This window comes from Musca autumnalis, unplaced genomic scaffold (assembly GCF_047663935.1).
Source record: "Musca autumnalis isolate F117 unplaced genomic scaffold, ASM4766393v1 scaffold_5, whole genome shotgun sequence".
NCBI lineage: Eukaryota > Metazoa > Arthropoda > Insecta > Diptera > Muscidae > Musca > Musca autumnalis.
The window spans coordinates 200711037-200730666 of record NW_027412088.1 but is presented as its reverse complement, the minus strand read 5'-3'; the positions used below and the strand labels follow the sequence as shown (position 1 = coordinate 200730666).

Genomic DNA, 19630 nt, shown 5'->3' with positions numbered 1-19630 from the left:
GCATAATTCAAATAGTCCTGTGATCCCAATAAAACAGAAATTTTAATTAACTCATAAGCAAATAGCAATGTACATTAAAGTGGGTCACATAGGTTGCACTAACAGCTCACGTCTTGGTCTACAACCACACCAACTGATGAGTTAAGGAACTTTAAGCCAAGTTAATTTCGAAATTTCCTATGAAAAAATCTATTCAACCATTGAATTGAAGTTGAAGGCTGAATTGAAGTTTACCTAAAGGAAACCTCATTCATCCAGGCTGAATTGAAGTTTACCTAAAGGAAACCTCTATTCAGCCGGGCTGAATTGAAGTTTACCTAAAGGAAACCTCTATTCAGCCGGGCTGAATTGAAGTTTACCTAAAGGAAACCTCTATTCAGCCGGGCTGAATTGAAGTTTACCTAAAGGAAACCTCTATTCAGCCGGGCTGAATTGAAGTTTACCTAAAGGAAACCTTTATTCAGCCGGGCTGAATTGAAGTTTACCTAAAGGAAACCTTTATTCAGCTAGGCTGAATTGAAGTTTACCTAATGGAAACCTCATTCAGCCAGGCTGAATTGAAGCTTACCTAAACGAAAAAGGCTAAATTGAAATTTACCTAAAGGAAAGCTCATTCAGCCAGGCTGAATTGAAGTTTACATAAAGGAAACCTCATTCAGGCAGGCTGAACTGAAGTTTACCTAAAGGAAACCTCTATTCAGCCAGACTGAATTGAAGTTTACATAAAGGAAACCTCATTCAGCCAGGCTGAACTGAAGTTTACCTATGGGAAACCTCTATTCAGCCGGGCTGAATTGAAGCTAACCTAAAAGAAACCTCATTCAACCAGTCTGAATTGAAGTTTACCTAAAGGAAACCTCATTCAGCCAGGCTGAATTGAAGTTTACCTAAAGGAAACCTCATTCAGCCAGGCTGAATTGAAGTTTACCTAAAGGAAACCTCATTCAGCCAGGGTGAATTGATGTTCACCTAAAGAAACCCTCATTCAGCCAGGCTGAATTGAAGATGACCTAAAGGAAACCTCTATTCAGCCAGGCTGAATTAAAGTTTACCTAAAGGAAACCTCTATTCAGCCAGGCTGAATTGAAGTTTAACTAAAAGAAATCTCATTTAGCCAGGCTGAATTGAAGTTTACCTATGGAAAGCTTTATTCTGCCCGTCTAGATTTCAGATTTTCTATCAGAGTTTGTATAAAACACAATTTTTCTCAAAACAAAAACAAAAATTTCTTTTTTCGTCTCATTTTTTGTATTTTACCCACCCTATTATACATCCCCACTCTTGCTACCACTTTGCAGACTTTAATAAACTTCCCCATACACATATTTTAGCTTACAGATCATACACACACATATATACATTTACATTTCTATATAAATTTGCTTCGCGGCTCTACAGTAATACACGCACACACACATTGTTACAAAAAGTCCTGTTACATTTACATACATACATATTTACATACTGATATGGCAGAAGAAAACGCGAACACATAGAAACTGAACAAGAAAAAAACTTCAAAATGTCCCTCCATCAGTCAGTCCATTTGTCTGTCCGCCTTTTGCGGACAAGTAAATTCCAGAAAATAAACATAACTTGGAAACAAATGGAACGAAAGAAAAAAACAAACAAAAAAAAAAAAAACAAACCAAAAATGCCGTCAGGATTTTGAATAGGAATCCAATGGAAGAATGAACGTATATTGCAACAACTACAACAACAATAACCCAACGAAAAAAATGCGTTTAAAATGAGGAATTTTCCCTTATGAAGGGCCAGTTGGATGATGATGGTTGAGGGACGTGAGGTCAGCGAAAAGTCATGGTTGTCGCAATGGCTGTCAACGAAGTTTTATTTCATTTCCGGTATTCAGCCAAAGGCACAGCAATGGCCACAAATTTCGGTGGTACTTTCGGTGTTGGTGTTGTTGTCGTTGATGGGTTAAAGTGACTTCCTGCTGATGGTGAGAAGTAGTTGTTGCTGTTACTGCCAGCGGCACTTGTTAAAATGGTACTCCTACTCAAAAACTTACTGTGACGCAGACATGGCATTGATGGCCGGGGACGCGAACGTGTCAATGTGGCTGATTTGCGTAAGTGAGGCATAAAAGATGCTGTTGGATTGTGGCAAGGATTGCGGGAAATGGTCAAGAACTTTTTAACCGCACAAATGTCACCAGAAACATCAACTCCGCCTCCATTTCCACTACAACCACCCGTGATGTTAGCCACGTTGCCCATGCCGCAACTTGATGCCAAAGCCATTTTACAAGCATTTTGGGATTTTGTATTTGCTTGTATCACATCCTCTGCGTACTAAATATCCGGTATAGTACCCTGTCGTGCCATGTTCAAGTGTTGTCCACCACCACCACCGGCGTTGGTGACAACTCCCAGTGCACGATTTGCCTCTGTATTGGCTTTCGTTTTGGCACAATGTGTTGCCTCATCATGGTCGTAGTCATCATCATGATGCTGCTGAGGATTGTACAGCTTGGGTTCAGATGTTGAGAATTTATTGAGATCACCAGCAGACATGGCAGCAGTTAGGCCAGTATTACCCGAATCCACTAGAACATCATCCTGTTCTGTTATGTGAAGATTTAGATCGCTGTGTTTGCTAAAGGATGTTGTCATGGTGTTGCTGGGCGGTGTGGGCGGATGATAGGCATGATGATAGGGCGCATGCATGGCCGATGGGCCATAGACAGATTTTTGCATGGCTGCATGTAGGCTGTTCGAGCTGACGGTACGCTCTAATATTTCACCCCAATACTTTTCCGAGAGACCTTCGATGTCGGGCCGCATATGCGTGTGGTGGGAGTGGAGACCGCTCTTGATGTGAAACGAAGAGCTGCGATTAAGGCTGTTGCTGCGACCACGGGCGCAAATGCCCAGCACAGATGCTGTTTTGCCGGATGATAGATGGCCTTTGCCACCACCACTATTCTGTGGTGGTCGTGATGTTGGCGGTTCTGGTGGCATTGGCAAAGTGGTAATTTCTAAATCGGAATTTATGTGACAACATGGTGATTTACTTTCCGGCGTATCTTCTTGACGTTTACACTGTAAAACAGAAAAAGGAAAAGAAAGGCAAAAGAGGGTGAATTAACCAACAACAAGGGTAATATTAGAATTAAAAATTGTAAAGCTATTGATAAGAGGAAAATTCACTATAGAAAACTTTATTCAGCCAGGCTGAATTGCAGGTTACCCAAAGGAAACCTCTATTCAGCCAGGCTGAATTTTGGGCTACCTAGAGGAAACCACTATTCAGCCAGGCTAATAAACCAGGCTGAATTGCAGGTTGCCTAAGGAAACCTCTATTCAGCCAGGCTAATAAACCAGGCTGAATTGCAGCTGAATTCGCGGTTACCCAAAGGAAACCTCTATTCAGCCAGGCTGAATTATAGGTTACCTAAAGGAAACCTCTATTCAGCCAGGCTGAATTATAGGTTACCTATAGGAAACCTCTATTCAGACAGGCTGAATTATAGTTTACCTAAAGGAAACCTCTATTCATCCAGGCCGAATTGCTTATTATCTAAAGGAAACCTCTATTCAACCAGGCTGAATTGCTTATTATCTAAAGGAAATCCTATTCAACCAGGCTGAATTGTAGGTTACCTAAAGGAAACCTATTTCAGCCAGGCTGAAGTGCAGGTTACCTAAAGGAACCTCATTCAGCCATGCTGAATTGCAGGTTACCCAAAGAAAACCTCATTCAGCCAAGCTGAATTGCTGGTTACCTATTTCAGCCAGGCTGAAGTGCAGGTTACCTAAAGGAAACCTCATTCAGCCAGGCTGAATTGCAGGTTACCCAAAGAATACCTCATTCAGCCAGGCTGAATTGCAGGTTACCTAAAGGAAACCTCATTCAGCCAGGCTGAATTGCAGGTTACCTAAAGGAAACCTCATTCAGCCAGGCTGAATTGCAGGTTACCTAAAGGAAACCTCATTCAGCCAGGCTGAATTGCAGGTTACCTAAAGGAAACCTCATTCAGCCAGGCTGAATTGCAGGTTACCTAAAGGAAACCTCATTCAGCCAGGCTGAATTGCAGGTTACCTCAATTAAACCTCATTCAGCCAGGCTGAATTGCAGGTTACCTAAAGGAAACCTCTATTCAGCCAGGCTGAATTTTAGGTGAATTGCAGGTTACCAAAAGGAAAAATCAGTCATCCAGATTGCCTTAATTTAGAACGTTTCTGAAAGAAAGGTTGCTTCCAAAGACCCTTTTTGAATGAAAGGATGCTTCTATAGACCCATTCTAAACGAAAGGGTGGTTCTCAAGACTCTTTTCAAAGGAAATGGTGCTTTTACGGACCCTTTCCGAAGAAAAGGCGATTTTATGGACCATCCCTGAATGAAAGGCTTCTCCTATAGACGCTATCTGAAAGAAAGGCTTCTCCTATAGACGCTATCTGAAAGAAAGGGTGCTTCTGTAGACCCTTTCAGAAGGAAAGGGTGCTTCTATAGTCCCTTTCAAAAGGGAAGGGTGCTTCTATAGTCCCTTTCAAAAGGAAAGGGTGCTTCTATAGTCCCTTTCAAAAGGAAAGGGTGCTTCTATAGTCCCTTTCAAAAGGGAAGGGTGCTTCTATAGTCCCTTTCAAAAGGAGAGGGTGCTTCTATAGTCCCTTTCAAAAGCAAAGGGTGCTTCTATAGTCCCTTTCAAAAGGAAAGGGTGCTTCTATAGTCCCTTTCAAAAGGAAAGGGTGCTTCTATAGTCCCTTTCAAAAGGAAAGGGTGCTTCTATAGTCCCTTTCAAAAGAAAAGGGTGCTTCTACAGTCCCTTTCAAAAGGAAAGGGTGCTTCTATAGTCCCTTTCAAAAGGAAAGGGTGCTTCTATAGTCCCTTTCTGAAAGAAAGGGTGCTTCTATAGTTCCTTTCTGAAAGAAAGGGTGCTTCTATAGTCCCTTTCTGAAAGAAAGGGTGCTTCTATAGTCCCTTTCAGAAAGAAAGGGTGCTTCTATAGTCCCTTTCTGAAAGAAAGGGTGCTTCTATAGTCCCTTTCTGAATGAAAGGGTGCTTCTATAGACCCTTTCTGAATGAAAGGGTGCTTCTATAGACCCTTTCTGAATGAAAGGGTGCTTCTATAGACCCTTTCTGAATGAAAGGGTGCTTCTATAGACCCTTTCTGAATAAAAGGGTGCTTCTATAGACCCTTTCTGAATGAAAGGGTGCTTCTATAGACCCTTTCTGAATGAAAGGGTGCTTCTATAGACCCTTTCTGAATTAAAGGATGCTTCTATAGACCCTTTCTGAATTAAAGGGCGCTTCAATAGACCCTTTCTGAATGAAAGGGTGCTTCTATAGACCCTTTCTGAATGAAAGGGTGCTTCTATAGACCCTTTCTGAATGAAAGGGTGCTTCTATAGACCCTTTCTGAATGAAAGGGTGCTTCTATAGACCCTTTCTGAATGAAAGGGGCTTCTATAGACCCTTTCTGAATGAAAGGGTGCTTCTATAGACCCTTTCTGAATGAAAGGGTGCTTCTATAGACCCTTTCTGAATGAAAGGGTGCTTCTATAGACCCTTTCTGAATGAAAGGGTGCTTCTATAGACCCTTTCTGAATGAAAGGGTGCTTCTATAGACCCTTTCTGAATGAAAGGGTGCTTCTATAGACCCTTTCTGAATGAAAGGGTGCTTCTATAGACCCTTTCTGAATGAAAGGGTGCTTCTATAGACCCTTTCTGAATGAAAGGGTGCTTCTATAGACCCTTTCTGAATGAAAGGGTGCTTCTATAGACCCTTTCTGAATGAAAGGGTGCTTCTATAGACCCTTTCTGAATGAAAGGGTGCTTCTATAGACCCTTTCTGAATGAAAGGGTGCTTCTATAGACCCTTTCTGAATGAAAGGGTGCTTCTATAGACCCTTTCTGAATGAAAGGGTGCTTCTATAGACCCTTTCTGAATGAAAGGGTGCTTCTATAGACCCTTTCTGAATGAAAGGGTGCTTCTATAGACCCTTTCTGAATGAAAGGGTGCTTCTATAGACCCTTTCTGAATGAAAGGGTGCTTCTATAGACCCTTTCTGAATGAAAAGGTGCTTCTATAGACCCTTTCTGAATGAAAGGGTGCTTAGACCCTTTCTGCATGAAAGGGTGCTTAGACCCTTTCTGAATGAAAGGGTGCTTCTTAAGACACTTTCTGAATGAATGGGTGCTTCTTAGGACCCTTTCTGAATGAAAGGGTGCTTCTTAAGACCCTTTCTGAATGAAAGGGTGCTTCTTAAGATCCTTTCTGAATGAAAAGGTGATTCTTAAGACCCTTTCTGACTGAAAGGGTGCTTCTTAAGACCCTTTCTGAATGAAAGGGTGCTTCTTAAGACCCTTTCTCAATGAAAGGGTGCTTCTTAAGACCCTTTCTGAATGAAAGGGTGCTTCTTAAGACCCTTTCTGAATGAAAGGGTGCTTCTTAAGACCCTTTCTGAATGAAAGGGTGCTTCTTAAGACCCTTTCTGAATGAAAGGGTGCTTCTTAAGACCCTTTCTGAATGAAAGGGTGCTTCTTAAGACCCTTTCTGAATGAAAGGGTGCTTCTTAAGACCCTTTCTGAATGAAAGGGTGCTTCTTAAGACCCTTTCTGAATGAAAGGGTGCTTCTTAAGACCCTTTCTGAATGAAAGGGTGCTTCTTAAGACCCTTTCTGAATGAAAGGGTGCTTCTTAAGACCCTTTCTGAATGAAAGGGTGCTTCTTAAGACCGTTTCTGAATGAAAGGGTGCTTCTTAAGACCCTTTCTGTATGAAAGGGTGCTTCTTAAGACCCTTTCTGAATGAAAGGGTGCTTCTTAAGACCCTTTCTGAATGAAAGGGTGCTTCTTAAGACCCTTTCTGAATGAAAGGGTGCTTCTATAGACCCTTTCTGAATGAAAGGGTGCTTCTATAGACCCTTTCAAAAGGAAAGGGTGCTTCTATAGACCCTTTCTGAAATAAAGGGTGCTTCTATAGTCCCTTTCTGAAAGAAAGGGTGCTTCTATAGTCCCTTTCAGAAAGAAAGGGTGCTTCTATAGTCCCTTTCTGAAAGAAAGGGTGCTTCTATAGTCCCTTTCTGAATGAAAGGGTGCTTCTATAGACCCTTTCTGAATGAAAGGGTGCTTCTATAGACCCTTTCTGAATGAAAGGGTGCTTCTATAGACCCTTTCTGAATGAAAGGGTGCTTCTATAGACCCTTTCTGAATGAAAGGGTGCTTCTATATACCCTTTCTGAATGAAAGGGTGCTTCTATAGACCCTTTCTGAATTAAAGGGTGCTTCTATAGACCCTTTCTGAATGAAAGGGTGCTTCTATAGACCCTTTCTGAATTAAAGGATGCTTCTATAGACCCTTTCTGAATTAAAGGGCGCTTCTATAGACCCTTTCTGAATGAAAGGGTGCTTCTATAGACCCTTTCTGAATGAAAGGGTGCTTCTATAGACCCTTTCTGAATGAAAGGGTGCTTCTATAGACCCTTTCTGAATGAAAGGGTGCTTCTATAGACCCTTTCTGAATGAAAGGGTGCTTCTATAGACCCTTTCTGAATGAAAGGGTGCTTCTATAGACCCTTTCTGAATGAAAGGGTGCTTCTATAGACCCTTTCTGAATGAAAGGGTGCTTCTATAGACCCTTTCTGAATGAAAGGGTGCTTCTATAGACCCTTTCTGAATGAAAGGGTGCTTCTATAGACCCTTTCTGAATGAAAGGGTGCTTCTATAGACCCTTTCTGAATGAAAGGGTGCTTCTATAGACCCTTTCTGAATGAAAGGGTGCTTCTATAGACCCTTTCTGAATGAAAGGGTGCTTCTATAGACCCTTTCTGAATGAAAGGGTGCTTCTATAGACCCTTTCTGAATGAAAGGGTGCTTCTATAGACCCTTTCTGAATGAAAGGGTGCTTCTATAGACCCTTTCTGAATGAAAGGGTGCTTCTATAGACCCTTTCTGAATGAAAGGGTGCTTCTATAGACCCTTTCTGAATGAAAGGGTGCTTCTATAGACCCTTTCTGAATGAAAGGGTGCTTCTATAGACCCTTTCTGAATGAAAGGGTGCTTCTATATACCCTTTCTGAATGAAAGGGTGCTTCTATAGACCCTTTCTGAATTAAAGGGTGCTTCTATAGACCCTTTCTGAATGAAAGGGTGCTTCTATAGACCCTTTCTGAATTAAAGGATGCTTCTATAGACCCTTTCTGAATTAAAGGGCGCTTCTATAGACCCTTTCTGAATGAAAGGGTGCTTCTATAGACCCTTTCTGAATGAAAGGGTGCTTCTATAGACCCTTTCTGAATGAAAGGGTGCTTCTATAGACCCTTTCTGAATGAAAGGGTGCTTCTATAGACCCTTTCTGAATGAAAGGGTGCTTCTATAGACCCTTTCTGAATGAAAGGGTGCTTCTATAGACCCTTTCTGAATGAAAGGGTGCTTCTATAGACCCTTTCTGAATGAAAGGGTGCTTCTATAGACCCTTTCTGAATGAAAGGGTGCTTCTATAGACCCTTTCTGAATGAAAGGGTGCTTCTATAGACCCTTTCTGAATGAAAGGGTGCTTCTATAGACCCTTTCTGAATGAAAGGGTGCTTCTATAGACCCTTTCTGAATGAAAGGGTGCTTCTATAGACCCTTTCTGAATGAAAGGGTGCTTCTATAGACCCTTTCTGAATGAAAGGGTGCTTCTATAGACCCTTTCTGAATGAAAGGGTGCTTCTATAGACCCTTTCTGAATGAAAGGGTGCTTCTATAGACCCTTTCTGAATGAAAGGGTGCTTCTATAGACCCTTTCTGAATGAAAGGGTGCTTCTATAGACCCTTTCTGAATGAAAGGGTGCTTCTATAGACCCTTTCTGAATGAAAGGGTGCTTCTATAGACCCTTTCTGAATGAAAGGGTGCTTCTATAGACCCTTTCTGAATGAAAGGGTGCTTCTACAGACCCTTTCTGAATGAAAAGGTGCTTCTATAGACCCTTTCTGAATGAAAGGGTGCTTAGACCCTTTCTGCATGAAAGGGTGCTTAGACCCTTTCTGAATGAAAGGGTGCTTCTTAAGACACTTTCTGAATGAATGGGTGCTTCTTAGGACCCTTTCTGAATGAAAGGGTGCTTAGACCCTTTCTGCATGAAAGGGTGCTTAGACCCTTTCTGAATGAAAGGGTGCTTCTTAAGACACTTTCTGAATGAATGGGTGCTTCTTAGGACCCTTTCTGAATGAAAGGGTGCTTCTTAGGACCCTTTCTGAATGAAAGGGTGCTTCTTAAGACCCTTTCTGAATGAAAGGGTGCTTCTTAAGATCCTTTCTGAATGAAAAGGTGATTCTTAAGACCCTTTCTGACTGAAAGGGTGCTTCTTAAGACCCTTTCTGAATGAAAGGGTGCTTCTTAAGACCCTTTCTGAATGAAAGGGTGCTTCTTAAGACCCTTTCTGAATGAAAGGGTGCTTCTTAAGACCCTTTCTGAATGAAAGGGTGCTTCTTAAGACCCTTTCTGAATGAAAGGGTGCTTCTTAAGACCCTTTCTGAATGAAAGGGTGCTTCTTAAGACCGTTTCTGAATGAAAGGGTGCTTCTTAAGACCCTTTCTGTATGAAAGGGTGCTTCTTAAGACCCTTTCTGAATGAAAGGGTGCTTCTTAAGACCCTTTCTGAATGAAAGGGTGCTTCTTAAGACCCTTTCTGAATGAAAGGGTGCTTCTATAGACCCTTTCTGAATGAAAGGGTGCTTCTATAGACCCTTTCAAAAGGAAAGGGTGCTTCTATAGACCCTTTCTGAAATAAAGGGTGCTTCTATAGTCCCTTTCTGAAAGAAAGGGTGCTTCTATAGTCCCTTTCTGAAAGAAAGGGTGCTTCTATAGTCCCTTTCTGAAAGAAAGGGTGCTTCTATAGACCCTTTCTGAATGAAAGGGTGCTTCTATAGACCCTTTCTGAATGAAAGGGTGCTTCTATAGACCCTTTCTGAATGAAAGGGTGCTTCTTAAGACCCTTTCTGAATGAAAGGGTGCTACTTAAGACCCTTTCTGAATGAAAGGGTGCTTCTTAAGACCCTTTCTGAATGAAAGGGTGCTTCTTAAGACCCTTTCTGAATGAAAGGGTGCTTCTTAAGACCCTTTCTGTATGAAAGGGTGCTTCTTAAGACCCTTTCTGAATGAAAGGGTGCTTCTTAAGACCCTTTCTGAATGAAAGGGTGCTTCTATAGACCCTTTCTGAATGAAAGGGTGCTTCTATAGACCCTTTCAAAAGGAAAGGGTGCTTCCATAGACCCTTTCAAAAGGAAAGGGTGCTTCTATAGACCCTTTCAAAAGGAAAGGGTGCTTCTATAGACCCTTTCTGAAAGAAAAGGTTCTTCTATAGTCCCTTTCTGAAATAAAGGGTGCTTCTATAGACCCTTTCTGAAAGAAAGGGTTCTTCTATAGTCCCTTTCTGAAATAAAGGGTGCTTCTATGGTCCCTTTCTGAAAGAAAGGGTGCTTCTATAGTCCCTTTCTGAAAGAAAGGGTGCTTCTTAAGACCCTTTCTGAATGAAAGGGTGCTACTTAAGACCCTTTCTGAATGAAAGGGTGCTTCTTAAGACCCTTTCTGAATGAAAGGGTGCTACTTAAGACCCTTTCTGAATGAAAGGGTGCTTCTTAAGACACTTTCTGAATGAAAGGGTGCTTCTTAGGACCCTTTCTGAATGAAAGGGTGCTTCTTAGGACCCTTTCTGAATGAAACGGTGCTTCTTAAGACCCTTTCTGAATGAAAGGGTGCTTCTTAAGACCGTTTCTGAATGAAAGGGTGCTTCTTAAGACCCTTTCTGAATGAAAGGGTGCTTCTTAAGACCCTTTCTTAATGAAAGGGTGCTTCTTAAGACCCTTTCTGAATGAAAGGGTGCTTCTTAAGACCCTTTCTGAATGAAAGGGTGCTTCTTAAGACCCTTTCTGAATGAAAGGGTGCTTCTTAAGACCCTTTCTGAATGAAAGGGTGCTTCTTAAGACCCTTTCTGAATGAAAGGGTGCTTCTTAAGACCCTTCTTAAGACCCTTTCTGAATGAAAGGGTGCTTCTTAAGACCCTTTCTGAATGAAAGGGTGCTTCTTAAGACCCTTCTTAAGACCCTTTCTGAATGAAAGGGTGCTTCTTAAGACCCTTTCTGAATGAAAGGGTGCTTCTTAAGACCCTTTCTGAATGAAAGGGTGCTTCTTAAGACCCTTTCTGAATGAAAGGGTGCTTCTATAGACCCTTTCTGAATGAAAGGGTGCTTCTATAGACCCTTTCAAAAGGAAAGGGTGCTTCTATAGACCCTTTCAAAAGGAAAGGGTGCTTCTATAGACCCTTTCTGAAAGAAAGGGTTCTTCTATAGTCCCTTTCTGAAATAAAGGGTGCTTCTATAGACCCTTTCTGAAAGAAAGGGTTCTTCTATAGTCCCTTTCTGAAATAAAGGGTGCTTCTATGGTCCCTTTCTGAAAGAAAGGGTGCTTCTATAGTCCCTTTCTGAAAGAAAGGGTGCTTCTTAAGACCCTTTCTGAATGAAAGGGTGCTACTTAAGACCCTTTCTGAATGAAAGGGTGCTTCTTAAGACCCTTTCTGAATGAAAGGGTGCTTCTTAAGACCCTTTCTGAATGAAAGGGTGCTTCTTAAGACCCTTTCTGAATGAAAGGGTGCTTCTTAAGACCCTTTCTGAATGAAAGGGTGCTTCTTAAGACCCTTTCTGAATGAAAGGGTGCTTCTTAAGACCCTTTCTGAATGAAAGGGTGCTTCTTAAGACCCTTTCTGAATGAAAGGGTGCTTCTTAAGACCCTTTCTGAATGAAAGGGTGCTTCTATAGACCCTTTCTGAATGAAAGGGTGCTTCTATAGACCCTTTCAAAAGGAAAGGGTGCTTCTATAGACCCTTTCTGAAAGAAAGGGTTCTTCTATAGTCCCTTTCTGAATTAAAGGGTGCTTCTATAGTCCCTTTCTGAAAGAAAGGGTGCTTCTATAGTCCCTTTCTGAAAGAAAGGGTGCTTCTATAGTCCCTTTCAGAAAGAAAGAGTGCTTCTATAGTCCCTTTCAGAAAGAAAGAGTGCTTCTATAGTCCCTTTCAGAAAGAAAGAGTGCTTTTATAGTCCCTTTCTGAAAGAAAGGGTGCTTCTATAGTCCCTTTCTAAAAGAAAGGGTGCTTCTATAGTCCCTTTCTAAAAGAAAGGGTGCTTCTATAGTCCCTTTCTGAAAGAAAGGGTGCTTCTATATTCCCTTTCTGAAAGAAAAGGTGCTTCTATAGACCTTTTCAAAAGGAAAGGGTGCTTCTATAGACCCTTTCAAAAGGAAAGGGTGCTTCTATAGACCCTTTTAAAAGGAAAGGGTGCTTCTATAGACCCTTTCAAAAGGAAAGGGTGCTTCTATAGACCCTTTCAAAAGGAAAGGGTGCTTCTATAGACCCTTTCAAAAGGAAAGGGTGCTTCTATAGACCCTTTCAAAAGGAAAGGGTGCTTCTATAGACCCTTTCAAAAGGAAAGAGTGCTTCTATAGACCCTTTCAAAAGGAAAGGGTGCTTCTATAGACCCTTTCAAAAGGAAAGTGTGCTTCTATAGACCCTTTCAAAAGGAAAGGGTGCTTCTATAGACCCTTTCAAAAGGAAAGGGTGCTTCTATAGTCCCTTTCTGAAAGAAAGGGTGCTTCTATGGTCCCTTTCTAAAAGAAAGGGTGCTTCTATAGTCCCTTTCTGAAAGAAAGGGTGCTTCTATAGTCCCTTTCTGAATGAAAGGGTGCTTCTATAGTCCCTTTCTGAAAGAAAGGGAGCTTCTATAGTCCCTTTCTGAAAGAAAGGGTGCTTCTATAGTCCCTTTCTGAAAGAAAGGGTGCTTCTATAGTACCTTTCTGAAAGAAAGGGTGCTTCTATAGTACCTTTCTGAAAGAAAGGGTGCTTCTATAGTACCTTTCTGAAAGAAAGGGTGCTTCTATAGTACCTTTCTGAAAGAAAGGGTGCTTCTATAGTACCTTTCTGAAAGAAAGGGTGCTTCTATAGTACCTTTCTGAAAGAAAGGGTGCTTCTATAGTACCTTTCTGAAAGAAAGGGTGCTTCTATAGTACCTTTCTGAAAGAAAGGGTGCTTCTATAGTACCTTTCTGAAAGAAAGGGTGCTTCTATAGTACCTTTCTGAAAGAAAGGGTGCTTCTATAGTACCTTTCTGAAAGAAAGGGTGCTTCTATAGTACCTTTCTGAAAGAAAGGGTGCTTCTGTAGTACCTTTCTGAAAGAAAGGGTGCTTCTATAGTACCTTTCTGAAAGAAAGGGTGCTTCTATAGTACCTTTCTGAAAGAAAGGGTGCTTCTATAGTACCTTTCTGAAAGAAAGGGTGCTTCTATAGTACCTTTCTGAAAGAAAGGGTGCTTCTATAGTACCTTTCTGAAAGAAAGGGTGCTTCTATAGTACCTTTCTGAAAGAAAGGGTGCTTCTATAGTACCTTTCTGAAAGAAAGGGTGCTTCTATAGTACCTTTCTGAAAGAAAGGGTGCTTCTATAGTACCTTTCTGAAAGAAAGGGTGCTTCTATAGTACCTTTCTGAAAGAAAGGGTGCTTCTATAGTACCTTTCTGAAAGAAAGGGTGCTTCTATAGTACCTTTCTGAAAGAAAGGGTGCTTCTATAGTACCTTTCTGAAAGAAAGGGTGCTTCTATAGTACCTTTCTGAAAGAAAGGGTGCTTCTATAGTACCTTTCTGAAAGAAAGGGTGCTTCTATAGTACCTTTCTGAAAGAAAGGGTGCTTCTATAGTACCTTTCTGAAAGAAAGGGTGCTTCTATAGTACCTTTCTGAAAGAAAGGGTGCTTCTATAGTACCTTTCTGAAAGAAAGGGTGCTTCTATAGTACCTTTCTGAAAGAAAGGGTGCTTCTATAGTACCTTTCTGAAAGAAAGGGTGCTTCTATAGTACCTTTCTGAAAGAAAGGGTGCTTCTATAGTACCTTTCTGAAAGAAAGGGTGCTTCTATAGTACCTTTCTGAAAGAAAGGGTGCTTCTATAGTACCTTTCTGAAAGAAAGGGTGCTTCTATAGTACCTTTCTGAAAGAAAGGGTGCTTCTATAGTACCTTTCTGAAAGAAAGGGTGCTTCTATAGTACCTTTCTGAAAGAAAGGGTGCTTCTATAGTACCTTTCTGAAAGAAAGGGTGCTTCTATAGTACCTTTCTGAAAGAAAGGGTGCTTCTATAGTACCTTTCTGAAAGAAAGGGTGCTTCTATAGTACCTTTCTGAAAGAAAGGGTGCTTCTATAGTACCTTTCTGAAAGAAAGGGTGCTTCTATAGTACCTTTCTGAAAGAAAGGGTGCTTCTATAGTACCTTTCTGAAAGAAAGGGTGCTTCTATAGTACCTTTCTGAAAGAAAGGGTGCTTCTATAGTACCTTTCTGAAAGAAAGGGTGCTTCTATAGTACCTTTCTGAAAGAAAGGGTGCTTCTATAGTACCTTTCTGAAAGAAAGGGTGCTTCTATAGTACCTTTCTGAAAGAAAGGGTGCTTCTATAGTACCTTTCTGAAAGAAAGGGTGCTTCTATAGTACCTTTCTGAAAGAAAGGGTGCTTCTATAGTACCTTTCTGAAAGAAAGGGTGCTTCTATAGTACCTTTCTGAAAGAAAGGGTGCTTCTATAGTACCTTTCTGAAAGAAAGGGTGCTTCTATAGTACCTTTCTGAAAGAAAGGGTGCTTCTATAGTACCTTTCTGAAAGAAAGGGTGCTTCTATAGTCCCTTTCTGACTTCTATAGCTCTTTTCGACCCCTGAATAATATCCGACCATCACCAAATTCAGTAGTTTCCCTCCTCAATACCCAAAATTTGGTGACGATCCGATCAAAATTGCGACCTGTCGCTTGATTTCATTTCATTTAGATGGATAGACGAACAGTCGGACACAAGGACGGACGGACGCACATAGCCAGATCGTCTGAACTCTTCGAGACATTAATTTTGGTATATATAAGTATGGCTCTACGACCATTATTTCGAAGCGTTACAAACTTTTTGGCCAAAACCTCCCTCCCTACCTTCCCCACATAGTAGTGTAGGTTATAGTACACAAAGTTGAAGACAAATCTCTTATTTACTTCCAATTGTCCTTTCGGTTTGAATGTGAATTCCTTTTCTAATTTTCATTTAAATGTTTTCCTTTAGCCTTTTTGTAGGGGTTTGCGTATCCATAGCATTCAAGTTCTAGGCCTTCAATGAGTTGTGATATTTGTTATTTTAGACTATCAGCTTGTTCCCCATTAAAAAGGAATATCAGCTGGTTTTGAAGGACTTGATGTGCTGCATTTTTTGTTCTTCTTCTGTGATTCTGTTTCAAAAGTCAGACCGTGTTAAAAGCTTTCAGAATTGAGTTATTGAATTGAAGAAATGAAGAAATATAATTTAGCAGTTTTTGTCTTGGAAAGGGTAAAATGGTTGGCAAGGACAACGAGTATCTCAAAGTTGTTTATTAAATTGAAAAAAGAGAAGGAGAGAAAATTTTTTTCGTCCTGGTTGAATAAAGTTTAAAGCTTCACAGCACTTTAAAGAGTCCTCGTAATATATTGCAAATATTATCCCCCTTGTCCTTTATCCCTTCCAATATCCTAATTTAATAAAAACCCTAATTTCATATTGAGGCTACATATGAGTCCTGGCGATATAAATAAATTATATTTAATCCTTATAAATGATCACACATAAACGGCTTAATAAAATCCATTAGAAATGCCAGACACATCCTCTGGCGTGGCTGCTCTACAATGAACACATTTGTAATAATCAGAAAAAGGATACAGCAGACACGAAGGAACAGAAACAGAAAAGGATACCAACACAAAACTCTAATTGTAACAAAATAAAACTAAAATAGAAACTTACCCTCCAGGGTGTCATGACCTTTTTGCTGATACGCCTAAAGTCATCATTTAGCAGCCAATAGATGAAGGGATTCCAAAAACTATTACTTAAGGCTGTCCAGGTGACCACAAAGTCCAAAAAGGGAGGTAGCTGCAGCGGACAAAAAGAGTAACGAACAAAAAAGACATCAGCAAAAATTAATTACTCATGTACAGTGGAAGGGAGAGCTGATTTCACTCGCTCTCCCTCTCCATTTCCACACTTTGCTTTACTTTCTTCTCTAATAAGCATTGAATAGCATTTTCTTTTTCATTGTTATTTTCATTCATTTGTTGGGTATTGCATAGTCTTAGGGGTTATGTACTTGCCTTTGAACCGGTACATGTTGCCACAATTTCCTGTATTGTCCAGGGCGTAACCATAACAATGAAGCCCAATGAAATGGCTGCCATGGAACGTGATGTTGCTCCACTTGTCTTCTTTTCTCTTGTCTGCTGCGGAGATATCTAAAGGTCCAGAGAGCATGACAACAATGCAACCCGAGAAAATTTCCATTAAATTAATAGAAAAAAAGAAAAGAAGGAGGATGAAGCAGGGAGATAAAAAATAACAATAAAAACAAGCGGTGAATTGTTAATTAAGTAAATGTGTGGTCAACATACGAAGTCAGAGTAAATAATGTTTAATGAAAAGTCATATTAAAGCTTTTCTGAATACGACTTTCCGGAGAACATCTTCATTAAAGAATCGTTTAATAAAATGTTCCATAGGAGTTCTCCAATTCCACCTGGCTGAATTTAGGGTTTCCTTTAGGTAATCTCCTATACAGCCTGGCTGAATGAAGTTTCCTTTAGGTAACCTACAATTCAGCCTGGCTGTAAAGAGGTTTCCGTAGGTAAGCTCACATTCAACTTGGCTGAATAGAGGTTTCCGTAGGTAAGCTCATATTCAACCTGGCTGAATAGAGCTTTCCACAGGTAATCTCATATTCAGCCTCGCTGAATATAGCTTTCCAAAGGTAAGCTGCTATTTAGCCTAGCTGAATAGAGCTTTCCATAGGTATGCTGCTATTTAGCCTGGCTGAATAGAGCTTTCCATAGGTAAGCTGCTATTTAGCCTGGCTGAATAGAGCTTTCCATAGGTAAGCTGCTATTTAGCCTGGCTGAATAGAGCTTTCCATAGGTAAGCTGCTATTTAGCCTGGCTGAATAGAGCTTTCCATAGGTAAGCTGCTATTTAGCCTGGCTGAATAGAGCTTTCCATAGGTAAGCTGCTATTTAGCCTGGCTGAATAGAGCTTTCCATAGGTAAGCTGCTATTTAGCCTGGCTGAATAGAGCTTTCCATAGGTAAGCTGCTATTTAGCCTGGCTGAATAGAGCTTTCCATAGGTAAGCTGCTATTTAGCCTGGCTGAATAGAGCTTTCCATAGGTAAGCTGCTATTTAGCCTGGCTGAATAGAGCTTTCCATAGGTAAGCTGCTATTTAGCCTGGCTGAATAGAGCTTTCCATAGGTAAGCTGCTATTTAGCCTGGCTGAATAGAGCTTTCCATAGGTAAGCTGCTATTTAGCCTGGCTGAATAGAGCTTTCCATAGGTAAGCTGCTATTTAGCCTGGCTGAATAGAGCTTTCCATAGGTAAGCTCCTATTTAGCCTGGCTGAATAGAGCTTTCCATAGGTAAGCTCCTATTTAGCCTGGCTGAATAGAGCTTTCCATAGGTAAGCTCCTATTTAGCCTGGCTGAATAGAGCTTTCCATAGGTAAGCTCCTATTTAGCCTGGCTGAATAGAGCTTTCCATAGGTAAGCTCCTATTTAGCCTGGCTGAATAGAGCTTTCCATAGGTAAGCTCCTATTTAGCCTGGCTGAATAGAGCTTTCCATAGGTAAGCTCCTATTTAGCCTCGCTGAATAGAGCTTTCCTGTGGCTAGATTTCAATTCAGCTCGTTTAGTAATTTAATTTAAATTCTCTTGTTTTTTAAATTAACTTAAATGATTTTTTTTTTTTTTTTTTGCCTTGAACTTTCACTTATCAACTCACCTTTTTCGTTATGGTATTCCCCGCAAAACCCAAACCCATACTCATGGCCATGCCGAGGTTCATTACTGGTGTATTGGGCAGCATTGTTGTGGGTGTACTGAGACAACCCATGGGAGTATTGCCATCCACACTTGATGGCGTTGCCACAGTACTGGCCGCACCACCACTTCCTGCACTGTCGCCTCTTCTCAGCTGATGATGTTGCTGAGCCTGTTGTTGGTGGTGTTGTTGTTGCTGCTGCATTTGATGTTGAGGATGATGCATCATATGCATGTGGGAATGATAAGGATGATAATAGGGTGGCTGTTGTTGTTGCTGCTGCTGATGATGATGCTGCTGCTGTTGATAGGCTGGATGTTGTAATGCCGCCGTCAGCGGCATTGTTGGTTCGTTGGGTGCAAAACGGCTCATATGAAAACTAGAACCATAGCAGTACATTAGCACCATGGTGGTTGGAAAGTAAAAACCACATGTGGCCAATATACGATATGAGGCCTTGCTATAAAATGGCTCACAGGCCATAAGGCCAGTGTTATTGAAATAGTAGCCTAGAGAAGGAGAGGGAAAGAAGAAGATGTTTTAATATTTGAATAAAAAAATTCAAAAGTGACTAGATGTTGGTTAGCCCAAGGCAAGTTAAATTTGGGCACATGGAATTGGAGCGTATACGTGCTGTCAGCATGTATACGCTGCCAAATACAAGGAAAGAATTGATCCCCTATCGCCAGAATTAGTTGATCGATTTGCATTTTAAACATGAAAATCAACCCAACCCCTGAATAGGTTTGGTTTACTCAATATTAATGCCACATACCCCTTGGCCATCCACACGCACTTACCAATAAATATTTACTTACCTTTGGGTAAAACTAAAAAGCCAAATATTGTCAGACTTATGATCCAAGTCAGGCTAAGAACGGCCACACAACCCTTGAGACGTCCACAGGCAATTTGAAAAATGAGACGAGACAATTTGATAAAAAGAAAGAAAATGTACGAAAAATATACATTAATAATGACCTTAGGTATTATATAAGAGAACAAAACGTGTGTTCTCATGCTTCGTCTTCTTTGTCTCGGTCTTCGTTTTGGGGTTTGAAAAACTTATTTATTAAAAATATATGTTAATAAAATTCATGTGCATGAGACTGTAAGGCAAATATATGGCATACATTTGGAAGGCTCGGATGAAAAACAAAATGGACTTAAATACAAAAGTAATAATTGCTTGAAAAACAAATAGTAAGTTGCCAAAATAAACTAAAAACTGTATGGAGAAATGTTGTTTAGCATGTTTTGCCATTTAACCATGACCCACATAGCCTGAACATGAATCAGAGAACACATTACAACTTTTTTATCTGGTTGTCTTTATGTGTTCGCCAGCCCGTGTGTGGGTATAAATTTGATAAACTTAAATGTCCTCTAAGGATAAATTATTGCTACCAAATGTTTAAACAAAAAGGATGTCACAAAAAAATGAATTTTTCTAAAGAGAAGAAGAATTCACAAAATCGCATAGAAAAATGAGGAGAAGACAAAAATCTCATTACGTCAGGCTGAATTGAAGCCTTGCCATGAAAGTTTCCTCCTGGAAAACTCCATTCAGCCAGGCTGAATAGCAGATTTCTTATAAAAATGTGGTTTATCTGTGCAAAATATAGAAATGATCATAAATTTGCTTACAAATTTCTGTTTAATGCAACTTCAAGATTTCTGTTGTAATATTACTTTTTTTAGCTAATTTAAAATCAGTTACAGTTCTAGAATACAGAGCTTCACTTCTTTCTCCCCTTTAAAATATTCTTACAACTGCACCATTCCAACTGAGCT

At 40.5% G+C, this 19630-nt stretch overlaps 1 protein-coding gene across 1 annotated transcript in view; it reads right to left on the bottom strand.

Moving 5' to 3' along the window:
* Window positions 1-2287: 2287 nt before the first annotated feature.
* The window catches only part of LOC141405746 (uncharacterized), a 126875-nt gene continuing 109532 nt past the window's right edge, over window positions 2288-19630 (bottom strand). The window contains exons 5-9 of the mRNA XM_073990416.1: window positions 18655-18727; window positions 17798-18345; window positions 16131-16268; window positions 15784-15912; window positions 2288-3065 (exon numbers count right to left, since the gene is read on the bottom strand). Coding sequence (XP_073846517.1) covers window positions 2316-3065; window positions 15784-15912; window positions 16131-16268; window positions 17798-18345; window positions 18655-18727 — 1638 coding nt within the window. The 3' untranslated portion in view covers window positions 2288-2315. The remainder of the gene's footprint in view (window positions 3066-15783; window positions 15913-16130; window positions 16269-17797; window positions 18346-18654; window positions 18728-19630) is intronic.